At 43.5% G+C, this 13,736-nt stretch overlaps 1 protein-coding gene and 2 long non-coding RNA genes across 4 annotated transcripts; 2 read left to right on the top strand and 1 right to left on the bottom strand.

Moving 5' to 3' along the window:
- The first annotated feature begins 630 nt into the window (after nucleotides 1-630).
- LOC147578346 (uncharacterized) lies at nucleotides 631-1,078 on the top strand. The gene is made up of 2 exons (XR_015255094.1): nucleotides 631-732; nucleotides 986-1,078. It is a non-coding gene; the product is annotated as an uncharacterized LOC147578346 (long non-coding RNA).
- Nucleotides 1,079-1,353: 275 nt separating this feature from the next.
- Nucleotides 1,354-13,018, bottom strand: MRPS21 (mitochondrial ribosomal protein S21). 2 transcript variants are annotated; one of them, XM_025935275.2, is made up of 3 exons: nucleotides 12,933-13,018; nucleotides 12,407-12,522; nucleotides 1,354-1,673 (listed from the first exon to the last, which is right to left on the bottom strand). In XM_025935275.2, exons 2-3 carry the CDS (start codon nucleotides 12,487-12,489, stop codon nucleotides 1,493-1,495), a joined length of 264 nt encoding a protein of 87 aa, XP_025791060.1. In that variant the 5' UTR covers nucleotides 12,490-12,522; nucleotides 12,933-13,018; the 3' UTR covers nucleotides 1,354-1,492. The 2 variants fall into 2 exon arrangements, with proteins under 2 accessions (XP_025791060.1, XP_025791061.1); XM_025935276.2 differs by lacking the exon at nucleotides 12,933-13,018 and adding an exon at nucleotides 12,702-12,913.
- On the top strand, nucleotides 12,995-13,527 carry LOC147578345 (uncharacterized). Its single transcript, XR_015255095.1, has 2 exons — nucleotides 12,995-13,245; nucleotides 13,372-13,527. It is a non-coding gene; the product is annotated as an uncharacterized LOC147578345 (long non-coding RNA).
- The last annotated feature ends 209 nt before the right edge of the window (nucleotides 13,528-13,736 follow it).

Genomic DNA, 13,736 nt, shown 5'->3' with positions numbered 1-13,736 from the left:
TTTACTTCCCTTTTAAACCCCAGACTGAGGGCTGGAGCCTGGGTGAGAAGTGGGCTTGTCGCTCCACCTACTCACTTCATTTCTCCTACAGGGACTGGCACCAACTCTTTACTAGCAGCGTGGCTGTCAGGGGGCCAAGGCCAAAGGAAACAAGCAGAGCAGCTAGTCTTCCTACAGTGATCACATACTCAAGAATGCGTGTTGACAAGTAGCAGTGATGGTGGGGATCTCTGCCTGGAAATTACTTTGAGTAGTATGGGGTAGTGGTTCTACAACTTGAGCAGGCATCAGAATCACCTGTAGGGCTTGTTAAACTAGATTACTGGGCTCTAACCCTAATTTCCAATTCATAAAGTCTAAAGTAGGTCTCAGAATTTGCATTTCAAATAATTTTTTGGGTGATGTTGATACTGCTGATCCAAAGACCACACTTTGATTATCACTGCTGTAGATATTTCTGGCTCCATGCCCTTAATCTCTTAATACTCTCCCATTCCCTCTTTTCTACCATCCACCTACTGCTTTAATTCTTCTCCACTATCCTCCTTTAGAAAAACTAAGGGAAAGACAGAAACAGGAGTGTTAGATTTATCTTAAGGATTCCTCTGGGCAAGGATTCTGGCACTCTAGTCTGGTTGATGGGTATTTCAGTAGCAAAATTTATTCCAAATACATACATGCTTCCTCTATCTAACAGTTGGTGGGGAGGGACAGTTCAGTAAAGAGTAACAGGTGCTTGGGGTGCCTGGATGGCGCAGTCGGTTAAGCGTCCGACTTCAGCCAGGTCACGATCTCGCAGTCCGTGGGTTCGAGCCCCGCGTCAGGCTCTGGGCTGACGGCTCAGAGCCTGGAGCCTGTTTCCGATTCTGTGTCTCCCTCTCTCTCTGCCCCTCCCCCGTTCATGCTCTGTCTCTCTCTGTCCCAAAAATAAATAAAAAAAAGTTGAAAAAAAAAAATTAAAAAAAAAAAAAAAAAAGAGTAACAGGTGCTTTTCCAATAATAAGGTCTTGATTTGGATTTCGTAAGAATCGGGTAAAAAAATCATAGATCTATTCTGCTATATTTTAGAAAAGCTTCTCACCTCTCCTAGACTACTTAAATACTATAGCTAAACATACACAAAATTTGCCATTTTAACCATTTAAGTGCATTAAGTATATTCACATTGTTGTGTATCACCACCATCTGTCTCTGGAACTTTTTCACCATCCCCATCTGAAACTCTGTACCCATTAAACAGTAATTCCCCACTCCCCACTAGCCCTTGGTAATAACCATTCTATTCCTAGACTACTTTTTGACTCAGTTTCTCTTTCACTTAATAAAAGAGAGGGTCCATTGGTAACTACAGGATTACTTCTATATATGCAGGCCTTCTTGCATATATGTGATTGAGTTTATTATTATAAAAAAGGGGAGGAAAAATGAGGTTTGAGATAGGAAGGAGACAGCTGGAGAGGGATTTTCATACTGGGCCTACAATCCACAGGCCTCAGCAGCCTTGCCATGGGTCTGCCCGATTCTTTCGCATCAAGAAGTTGATCTTGCGAGCCATTTCCATGTTGTAGATCCGCCGGCAGGTTTCATAGCTTTCCCTCTGTCGTCGGCGACAAGGCTTTTCATAGTACCGCCGTCGCTTAATGTCCTCAATGAGCCCATCCATGGTGAGAATTCTGTGTAAGGGCAGGCAGTAAAGTTAGAAACTTGGGCTCATTCTTTCTGAATTTCACAGATGGCCAGAAGCCAACTGGCCAAACAACTGGTGTCTATAAAAATTATGTGAAATGGTGGTTATATAGCATTAACTGCCTACTTACAGAGACCCCAAACAGGAATTTGTGGGATATAAAAAAGTAATTACATAGTCCTTGCTCTTGGGAAGTTTATGGTCAAGGTTATGTTTTCAATCTTTTTCTACCACAGCACACCTAAGGGATGTGACAGAGTCCTGTAAGAACACTGCCTGGGTAGCTCAGTGAGTTAAGCATCAGACTCCTGGTTTCGGGTCAGGTCATGACCTCACGGTTTGTGAGTTTAAACCCTGCTGCGTCGGGGCGCCTGGGTGGCTCAGTCGGTTAAGCGTCCGACTTCGGCTCAGGTCACGATCTCGCGGTCCATGAGTTCGAGCCCCGCGTCGGGCTCTGGGCTGATGGCTCAGAGCCTGGAGCCTGCTTCCGATTCTGTGTCTCCCTCTCTCTCTGCCCCTCTCCCATTCATGCTCTGTCTCTCTCTGTCTCAAAAATAAATAAAGGTTAAAAAAAAATTAAAAAAAATAAATAAATAAACCCTGCTGCGGGCTAACAGTGCAGAGCCTTGCTTGGGATTCTCTCTTTCTCCTTGTCTGACCCTTCCTCGCTCACATTCTCTCTTTCAAAATAAATTAACTCAAAAAAAAAAAAAAAAAAGGAGTGGCTCTCTATGGCAGTGATTTTCAACCAAGGGATCATTTCAGAATCTTCAGATGGAATAAGTCATTTGTAGTAGGAAAAAATAAATCACCAGGGGGTGATTCCTACATGTTCCTTAGTTGCAAAAGCCATCCCATCGCATTAACTGATTGATACAGCTGAAGTCTGGAGGCCTGAGAGATCCCTGGGCCTACTTGGGGAAAGAAGAGGCTCAATGATACACTAATGATACAAATGGGAACATTAAATAACAGCTTCACCCATCATTTTCCACGTACACATGCTCTAACCACACTACTTTACAGACTACTCCCTGAACACGCTGATACCAAGTCTTTACTCAAGCTGCTTTCTCAGCCTAGAATGCCACTGCTACTTCCAGTTGCCAACCTTCTTAAATCTTTCTTTCAATGTTTATTTTTGATAGAGAGAAAGAGAACAAGTGAGCACGAGTAGGGGAGGGGCAGAGAGAGAGACACAGAATGTGAAACAGGCTCCAGGCGCCAAGCTGTCGGCACAGAGTCCGACGCGGGGCTTGAACCCACAGACTGTGAGATCATGACCTGAGCCCAAGTCAGATGCTTAACTGAGCCACCCAGGCACCCCCAGTTGCCAACCTTCTGAGTGAAATTTTCCCTCATCTTTTTCATGCCAAACCTACATGCCACCTCTCCAAAAAGGTTTCTCATCTTTTTAGAGAATATCATTTATTTTATTGTATACCTATTTAGCAGTTATTTCATTCTGCCATTTTATTATTTATACAGACATCTCCCTCATTAGACTGACAGCCTCTGAAGGCAGAAACTATGTTTTATTAATCGTTAAGGGTCCATAAAATTGAGCTCCATCTGTTTTCTCCTGCCCACCCACCCAATTCCTTGCAATGCAGCTCCTCTTGTTGGATTTAAAATATATCTAACTCAAACTCACCTCTTTGTTCTCCCACAAAGACATCAGGCTTCTATAAGCTACCCATCCCCAGGCTCCTGAGAGCTGTGGCTCCAATCTGTAATTTGTTGCTCCCTCTCAACCCATCCCCAGTTGGTCCTCAGGAGGTCTGGAGGCATCTGCTGCTGCCCTCCATTCCTGGCACTGTTTACATGGCCCCCTTCCTGCTCACCCTGGCCTTTTACTACAGGTAAAAAGTCAGTCACAAACACAATTGGAGATAAGGAGGTTAAGTGGAAGAAGGGGGATAGAGGAAAAAGGAAATCAAAATAAGAGAAACCACCAGCTACTTCTGCCCAGCAGGAAACCCTATTTTTTGCTGCTATGTTATACCACAAAGCCCAAGATAACAATAATACATTGAACATGAACTTGAAAAGATGTGAGCTTTGGGTAAATTACAAATGTGAATAGACTTGGGAACCAGTGTCCTATGGGATCCTCTCCCAGGCTCCTGTTGTTTCATATTAAGAATGATTTAGGGCGCCTGGGTGCCTGTTGGTTGAGCGTCTGACTTTGGCTCAGGTCATGATCTCACAGTTTGTGAGTTTGAGCCCCACATCAGGCTCTGTGCTGACAGCTCAGAGACTGCTTCGGATTCTATGTCTCCCTTTCTCTGCTCCTCCCCTGTTCACACTTTGTCGCCCCTCTCTCAAAAATAAATAAACATTAAAAAAAATTAAAAAAAAAAAAGAATGATTTATAGGCTACTAGAAAATCTTATTTGTATAGATCAGTTTGTTAGTGATAGGGAAATGTGAGGCAAGGGAATTGCTGCAAATTCCCAGAAACCGGAGAAGCAGATAATTCAGGTTCTACTGGAAACATAGTTATGCCCAAAAATCATGTGGATCCAACACTAGAATCTTACAATAGAGAAGTAGGGCACCAAAGACCAAAAGACTCCATATCCTTGCTGCCTTTCTTCCTCAATTTACTCTTAAATGTTGGCATCCCTCCAGATTCTGACTGAAAACCTCTGTCTTTCTGGTTCTTCATGACTTCCTTAACCTTTACCAGTGAGCCCCAATGCACAGTGGAGTCATCCTCTAGAAGGTTTTTTAAAAAGTACTGATTCCTGGGCACCATTCCTCAGAGATTTTTTTTTTTTAATTTTTATTTATTTTGAGAGACAGAGAAAGCGAGCGGGGGAGGGGCAGAGAGAGAGGGAGAGAGAGAATCCCAAGCAGGCTCTGCACTGTCAGCACAGAGCCCGATGCGGGGCTTGAACTCACAAACCATGAGATCATGACCTGAGCCGAAACCAAGGGTCAGATGCTTAACTGACTGAGCCACCCAGGTGCCCCTAGAGATTCTGATTTAATTGGTCTAGAGTGGGGTTATGCACTGGAAATGTTCTGAAATACTGCCAGGTGATTCTCAGCCTCAACTGAGAACTGATGCAGACACGATTGACTCTTTAACTCTAGTCCCAAACTTACCTTAGAGCTAGACTGTTATTTCCAATTGCCTCAAAACCTACACAGACCAAAGTTACTGTCTTCTAAAATCTATAGTGTTAATGACATCACCAGTTACTCAAGCTAAAAATCTGTGTGTTCCTGGACTAGGCCTTTTTTTTTACTTCTACATCCACAGTTACCATATCCTATGAATTCTATAACCTGAAATAGTTCTTAGATCTCTTCCTTCTCTCCTTTCCTGTGGCCACAGCTCTAATTATTGTCCTTATCATCTTGTGTCTGGACTCCAGAAATAAGCATCTAACTGGTCATTTAATCAATTAAGTGTTCATGGAATCCCAAATCGGTACCAGATAATTGTGTTAAATGCTGTAGAAAACAAACCTAAATATGGTTCCCTCCCCCTGCTGTATAGTAGAGAGGACAATTATACAAGAATTACAGTAGAGTGTGATCACTTCTTCCCTCCGTTCCCAAAGCACAGTGGTCCTCAAACTTTAGCATGCAGCAATCACATGGAAAACTTAAACAAATCGCTGTGTCACCTTTAGTTTCTGACTCCATAGGTCTAGGGTAGGGCCCAAGAATTTGCATTTCTAGTAAGTTCCCAGGTGATGTTGCTGCTAATGGTCTAGGGAAAACCAATGCCATAGCACAGTTAATGCCTCTTCTAAAGCACTGATCAGACAATATCATATTTAACCATGTTCTATCTTTTCAGTTTCTACTTATTTTGTAAGTTTTTAAAAAAATTTGTTATCGGGGCGCCTGGGTGGCGCAGTCGGTTAAGCGTCCGACTTCAGCCAGGTCACGATCTCGCGGTCCGTGAGTTCGAGCCCCGCGTCAGGCTCTGGGCTGATGGCTCGGAGCCTGGAGCCTGTTTCCGATTCTGTGTCTCCCTCTCTCTCTGCCCCTCCCCCGTTCATGCTCTGTCTGTCTCTGTCCCAAAAATAAATAAACGTTGAAAAAAAAAAAAAAAAAATTAAAAAAAAAAAAATTTGTTATCAAGTAATCTCTACACCCAATGTGGGGTTTGAACTCACAGCCCTGAGATCAAGAGTCACATGCTCTTCCAACTGAGCCAGCCAAGCACCCCGTCTTTTTAACTAGAAAAAAAAAAAAAATTAATGTTTATTTTTGAGAGAGAGAGAGATACAGATCATGAGCAGGGGAGGGGCAGAGAGAGAGAGGGAGGGAGACACAGAATCTGAACCAGGCTGCAGGCTGTCAGCACACAGCCCAATGCGGGGCTCAAACTCACAAGCTGTGAGATTACGACCTAAGCTTAAGTCGGATGCTTAACCAACTGACCTACCCAGGTGCCCCTTTTAACTTAAAAAAAAAAAAAAAAAAAAAAGGTTTATTTATTTATTTTTGACAGACAGAGTGCAAGAAGGGGGAGGGGCAGAGAGAGAGGGAGACAGAATCCACACTGCCAGCGCAGAGCCCAACATGGGGCTCGAATTCACGAACTGTGAGATTGTGACCCGAGCCGAAGTCAGACGCTTAACCAACTGAGCCACCAGGCGCCCATTTTCTTTTTAATTTTTAAAATCTCCCTTATTGGAGTTTGTGCTTTCTAATGTTAGAGATTATTTATTTTTGTATTTATTTATTTTTGCAAATGAATTTATTCATTTTTTAAAATGAATTTACACATTTTTGTATTTAACATAATGCTTAGCAAAGAGTGTATTATCAGTAAATGTATGATAAAAATGAATCCTCTAGAGGAGCCTGGATGGCTCAGTCAGTTAAATGTCTAACTCTTGATTTCAGCTTAGTCATGATCTCACGGTTCGTTGAATTTGAGCCCCACGTGGGACTTGGTGCTGAGAATGCAAAGACTGCTTGGGATTCTCTCTCCCCCTCTCTCTGCCTGTGCCCCACACCTGTGCGTGTTCTCTCGTGCTCTCTCAGAATAAACTTAAAAAAAAAAAGAATCCTCTGGGTGACTGACAAATGTCCGTAGCTCAAGGGATTAAGCACCTTTATAATAGCTCAGAAAGCCTCAATAATATTACTTTTCCTAAGATGTAACATGAGAGTTTAGACAGCATTTTCACATCCATGATCCTAATACAATCCTATAAAATTAAGCAGATAATGTCATCTTCAGGAAACGGAAGTCCAGAGAGACTGACCTGCCCAAGATCACAAAATGGAGCTAGAAATAGAATCTAGATCTTAAGTGCAGTGTTCTATAGTAGCATTCTGCTTCTCAAACAAAAACCACCAAGGTTCAGAAGACAAATTATTGTGGGGCCTATGGGCAAAGGAGACCCTGAGGAAGGAAAGGGCTGGGCTGGGCTCCTCAGAGTAAAAAAACGGAAGCCAAGAAGACACGGCACACTGAGGGAAAGGGATGACCCAGACATCCATCCGGATCTTGTTTACTGCTGTCTGATGAAGGCCACTTTTTGGACTAGTCTAGTACATTAGAGAAACAACAGAAAAAAGTCTCTGGGAAAATAAAAAGATTGGATATAAATTATAAAAAGGACACAGAGACTGTGTTTGAGGAGAAACGATTAAAAAAATCAGGGACCCCGGATATGACTTTACTAGGAAGAAAATCCTATTGGAATGAAAAAGACAGTTTAAAAGGAGGAGGAAAGAAATCTGCAAAAGGAGGAGGGAGTTTAGACATACTCAGGTAACCTACTGGAGTTTCCAAGGGTTTGAAACAGAAGTGATCACCTTTCCAAGTAAATGCCTGTGTGCTCAGGCAAAAAAGCAAGATAAGAAAAAAGTAACAGAAGGATCTAAGAGTGGAGGAAGGGAAAGGATGAAAAGATCGTAGTCCCCAACAAAATGATAACACCATTGCCAAACAGTATTCCCTGGATGGTTCTAACTACTCTAACCCTTACCCTGACGTTTCTAGTTATCTTAAAAAAGCACAGATTGGGGCGCCTGGGTGGCTCAGTCGGTTAAGCGTCCGACTTCGGCTCAGGTCATGATCTCGCGGTCCGTGAGTTCGAGCCCTGCGTCAGGCTCTGTGCTGACAGCTCAGAGCCTGGAGCCTGTTTCAGATTCTGTGTCTCCCTCTCTCTCTGACCCTCCCCTGTTCATGCTCTGTCTCTCTCTGTCCTCAAAAATAAAAAGTAAACGTTAAAAAAAAAAAATTAAAAAAAAATAAAAAAGCACAGATTACCTTCCAAAGCTCCAGAGTCCCTACAGTAGAGGCATCTACTCATTTTTTAAAAATATTTTTTAATGTTTATTTTTGAGAGAGACAGAGTATGAGCAGGGAAGGGACTGAGAGAGGGAGACACAGAATCTGAAGCAGGCTCCAGGCTCTGAGCTGTCAGCACAGAGCCCAACACGGGGCTTGAACCCACAAATCATGAGATCATGACCTGAGCTGAAGTTGGATGCCTAACCAACTGAGCCACCCAGGCATCTCAACTCATTTTTAATAAAAAAGGATGCAGGAAGAGTTTTGTAGAACTCATGAAGTAAATAGAGGGGCACCTGGGTGGCTCAGTCAGTTGAACGTCCAACTTTGACTCAAGTCATGACAATTCATGAGTTCAAGCCCTGCATTGGGCTCTGTGCTGACAGCTCGGAGCCTGAAGCCTGCTTCAGATTCTGTGTCTCCTTCTCTCTCTACCCCTCCCCGACTTGTGCTCTGTCTCTATAAAAAATAAATAAAAAATAAAAATAAATTAAATAAATAAATAAAAAGAACTCATGAAGTAAATAGAAAGGGTGTTACTAATGAGGGTGTTACTTCTGCTTCCAAATGTAGCTCAAGGACTAGCAGATCAAAAGCTTTAGAGTGAACAGATCAGCTAGAGTTCAGGCACCTGGCAAACTAACACTGAAGGAGAAATCAACTGCCAATTTTAGTGGAATTCATCAGATTATGTAAAAGTAGCTGAGCTGCCTGGGCTGGGGAGGTTGGGTGTGGCAAACTCACATGTCAGTGTAGCCAGCCTATGGCAGGGTAACATGTATGCACAAGGACCCAATGGGCCCAGAAGCTGGCCTACCAGGAATAAAAGGGGTCAACTGGGCATACTTCCAGTGTGCTTGCCTTTCCTTGATTGGGGGCCAGCCAATCATGCAGGGCTTCCTAGCAACCCCCATTTTCCATCTCCTCATCCCAGGGCACTTGGTTATATAACAAGCATTTTGTGGCGGTCTCAGTGGGTAGACACATAGGCCGTTTCCTTTGTAAAACTACCTTTGTGCTCCAAACACGCCAAAGTTTTAACCACCTCCCTCTCATCTCATTTGGTTTCCTACCTACTGCTGTAATTAGACCACAGAAAATGAGACGAATTTTTAAACTATGAAACATCAGAAAGCTGAGAGATAAGGAGAAGCCTGGGATGTAAGACAGATACACAGAAAAGGTGGCCAGAGAGATTAGGAAAAAGCAGAGAAAAATAAAGAAAATTACATCAAAAAATACTGTTTGACAGGAAGACTGGGATACTCCAGAACGAGCTGGCTCACATTTTCATGTTTAAAGTCCTTGCCTAGAAAATTGTTCTAAGAGCAAAATATTTGTTCATTTTTTCCCCAAAGCTAAAATACAATTTATGGCATATATATATCTAACACCCCAAGATTAAAAGGAATAGAAATGTAGCTTCCCAAAGACTGAATGCAAATTGACAAAATAAGTATCTTCCCCAACGACTATAAAAATTACTAGTGTAGGGGTGCCTGGGTGACTCAGCTGGTGAAGCCTCCAACTTTGGATCAGGTCATGATCTCACAGTTCATGAGTTCGAGCATCATATCAGGCTTACTGTTGTCAATGTGGAGCCCGCTTTGGATCTTCTGTCTTTCCTCTCTCTGCCCCTCCCCTACTCACATTCTCTCTCTCAAAAATAAACATTAAAAAATATACACATTCCTTAAAAACAAAATCACTACTGTAATACTTGTCCCCAACCTGGCACCTTCCACCCAGGAAAAAAGTATGTGTGAACTGCCATTCACCTACAAAAAGAGAATCTTAAAAGAAATATGGGGAGGGGTGCCTGGGTGGCTCAGTGGGTTAAGTGAGCGCTGGGCTTTAGCTCAGATCATGATCTCATGGTTCATAGCTCGAGCCCCGCATCAGGCTCTGTGTTGACAGCTCAGACACTGGAGCCTGCTTCAGATTCTGTGTCTTTCTCTCTCTGCCCCTCGCCTACTCACACTATGTCTCCCTCTCTCTCTCCTTCTCAAGTAAATATTTTTTTAAAAAAAGGGAGAGAGGAAAAAAAAGGGAAACAGGGATGTGAAAACAGATTCCTAAAGCAAACTCTCAATCATTCAAAATAAATAAACAAATCACCAAAAAGCAAAACCAAAAGGGTAAAAATTTCCTTACAATGACTTCCAATTATAATAGCAAACACATGGGGCGCCTGGGTGGCGCAGTCGGTTAAGCGTCCGACTTCAGCCAGGTCACGATCTCGCGGTCCGTGAGTTCGAGCCCCGCGTCAGGCTCTGGGCTGATGGCTCGGAGCCTGGAGCCTGTTTCCGATTCTGTGTCTCCCTCTCTCTCTGCCCCTCCCCCGTTCATGCTCTGTCTCTCTCTGTCCCAAAAATAAAAATAAACGTTGAAAAAAAAAAAAAAAAGAGAAGAAAAAAAGTAATAGCAAACACATAATGCCTACCTATGTTTTATTTATTTATTTTAAGAGTGAGTATGTATGAGAGTAAGCAGGGAGGTGACAGGGTGCTGTCACCACAGAGCCCAAGGCAGGGCTCAATCATCAAGAGTTGGAGGCTTAACTGACTGAGCCACCCAGACAGCCCCAAAGCAGCTAATTTCTTTAAAAAAAAATCAAATTTTTGCGTTTGTGTTATTTGCACTTTAGGAACAGGGGAGGTTAGGAGAGCTAAAGCTGAGCCTTTGGAAATTTGTTTCATCATCAAATAACAGCTGCCCTTTGACATCCTTCAATAATACAAACATCTCAATCACCCTGGCTAACAGACCCATCTAAATCTACCAAAATAAATTAAAGACTTACAGAGAAAGGTCAGAAAAAGGGTGAAGGAATCTGTAAGACTTTTCCCAAATTCAGCATTTCATCTCACTAGCTAATTCACTACTGAGTCTGTAAAGACATTTATTTTGTGCTTCTAATATAAAGGCAGAGATATGTAAGGTCTATATATAAGGTCATTAGACATCTCAACCCTCTCACAGACATGCCACTGGGTCTGAAATAGGAAAGAGCTGGGAATGAGCAGCCACAGAAAAAAATAATATAGTGTATCTTACTATCCAGTACTTAATGGAGTATCTTTAGGAAACAGCTTCCACCCAAGGACAGGATTGGTATGCACAAACACAGAATGAAGTAATGGGGCTGAGACCTAAGACCAGATCCTTTTAAAAGACACACAATCCATCTTAAGCCTGCAACTTCTTGATTACACAGCTTCTGACAGCATCTTGGTCCTCATTTATTATGGTCTGCCATCCAACCACCCACACCTAAAACTCTGCTAAGAACTAGATCATCTTTCATTTACCCTCTCAGTCCCCAAGAACCCCACTAATAAACCCAATCAAATAAAGATTCTTAACTCGAAAATTAATGCAACAGGTGTTTATTTTTCCAGAGGAAGTAGTAAACAATCTAGTGACATAAAGCAATGAGCACCACACTCGAAAGGTGTGTTTTGCACTCCTCTCTTCCGTTCAGTAATTATGTGATTCAAGAAACGTAATTTAAATGTCCTAAGCTTCCCTTACTTGTGAAATAAAGCTACCACCTTATTGGCTTTAAGGTGGAAGCCCAACTCATATAATCTCTTAATATCTCTTTCCTACAATTCTTAACTTACTTGATTTACTTAGTTTTTAAGTTGATTTGTTTATTTTGAGAGTGTGTGAGCAGGGGAAGGGCAGGGGGTGGGTGAGAGAGAATCCCAAGCAGGCTTCACACTGTCAGTTAGGAGCCTGACTTGGGGCTCAAACCCATAAACCGTGAGATCATGACTTGAGCCGAAACCAAGAGTCAGATCCCTAATTGACTGAGCCACCCAGGCTCCCCCATACAATTCTTTGATAATTCAACTCAACAAGCATTTGTTTCTCCAAACTGTTTTACACTGGGGAGAGAAAATGATGAAGCAAGCCAGAAAATCAAAAGACTTACAACCAGTGGCAAGGTAAGACTAAAGAACTATTGGCCTAAGTATGATAGTAAGACATTCTTTATTACAGCCATTCTAAATCTCGTGATGTAGCATTCAGAACCAATCAATACAGCTCCTCTACACCCAGTTCATTTCCACTTGTATGTTTTTGCTTATGCTGTAACCTTCCTCTAAACCTGTTATACTTTTACATCTCTTGCTTGCTTCTCCAAGATCCCAAATCTGAATTTGTCTTTCCATTAGCCTTGTCCTCTGCCAATCCCTCTCTCGGATTTCTATTTATCATGCACTACATTCCTGCTTCCCAACCACGTTATAACTTGATTTTCCCTTTGGGTTCCTTAAGTCTTGGGGAGAGAATTCAGGCTGTGTATAAACAAACTTCAGACAGGTTTTGGGAGAAACTTCATCTTTAAGATAAAAAAAAACTAAAGGGCTGAAAAGGGAGAGAATAACCACCGCACTTCCCAAGACAGCTGGTCTAGGCACGATTCTGGTTACCTGTTTAGGGTCCTGTATGCACCTTCCACATTTCCTTCCTGTACCATCACAGTCCTGGCAATGAACTTCAGATGTTTTGCCATCACCTTGGGGTTTAAATCCTCACTCTGCAGGATCTAAAGGACAGTGTTGAAAGGGGGAGGAAATTACAGAGACCAGGTTAAAACAACAAAAACACAGAATGCCCGCTCTATCTAGTGGCTTACTCAGGATCTGGAAAAGCAACGTCCTCATATCTTAGAGAGTATACGTGAATCGTTATAAAGCCTGCCTAGTTCTCTGTGGCAATACACACCCTAGCCTACGGAAGAGGTGGCAGCAGGGGGGCACCACGGAGTTGTCGTGGCACAGGAGGACGGGGAGGCGCCGCAGCGTACTCCGTTATCGTTCACGTTCCCAGGAGTGTTGGGGCTGAGGGCTGGGAACGGAATCTTTCTCGGTCTTTATGAAGAGGGGCAACCACGCGCAAGCCTCCCTTCCCGCCACACCCGCCCTGCTTTCCCCACTGCCAGCCCCCGTTCCTCACCCCACGCCCTCCGGAACCAGCCTCCAGGAACCTGGCTCGCGGCCGGAAGCGGAAATACGTAATCTCCTGCGCCGCGCGAAGAAGTTAGCTGGAGGCGGGGGGGTGAGGAGGGGAGGTAGAAGAAAACACCTGTGTGGAAACCATGGCAATATTGCTTCCAGCCGGAGTCGACGGATTCTCCACGCCCCCTCACGCCTCCTGCCGGACTCCCAACGCCTCTACTCCGGACGCCACACCGGACAAAGCAAAATATTCGTTGCCTTAAAGTCCCCCCAAAACTGGTTCCTCGCCTTCTCCTCCCTCCATGTCTGAGGTCAGCGCGATTCCGTACCCCTAAATCCTATCAAATCTGTAACAGATATTTCCAGATTTCTTTTTCTGGAAGAAAAATGAGAGAAATAAGCAAAGCTTCCTGAACACGCTTCCTGTTTTCTCAAAGGACACAGATTCTTTGAGATCTGCTCTTCGGGAAAAACAGCTTCAAACCCCTCATCTGCTTAAAAACGAAGGAAAATAAATGAACAAACCACGAGTTGCCTATGAAATCATCTGCCCAGGCATTTCACGAAATAAAGTGAAATTACGAAATAAGGAATTGGGAAACACCTGCAGGTTTTAGAATCGAAGTCGTCCCCTCCCCCTCCCCCTCCCCCTCCCCCTCCCCCTCCCCCTCCCCCTCCCCCTCCCCCTCCCCCTCCCCCTCCCCCTCCCCCTCCTTTTCTTTTTAAGATTTTGTTCTTTTTTTTTTTTTTTTTTGGGACAGAGAGAGACAGAGCATGAACGGGGGAGGGGCAGAGAGAGAGG

Source organism: Puma concolor, chromosome C1, assembly GCF_028749965.1.
Source record: "Puma concolor isolate L17-30 chromosome C1, mPumCon1.1.hap2, whole genome shotgun sequence".
NCBI lineage: Eukaryota > Metazoa > Chordata > Mammalia > Carnivora > Felidae > Puma > Puma concolor.
This window is presented reverse-complemented; position numbering and strand designations above follow the sequence as displayed.

Excerpts from the sequence above, each read along its gene's own strand:
- MRPS21 (XM_025935275.2), bottom strand. The coding sequence starts at position 12,489 with ATGGCAAAACATCTGAAGTTCATTGCCAGGACTGTGATGGTACAGGAA. Across the intron at positions 1,674-12,406 it reads GCATACAGGACCCTAAACAG|AATTCTCACCATGGATGGGC; the intron begins GTAACCAGAATC and ends GCCCTTACACAG.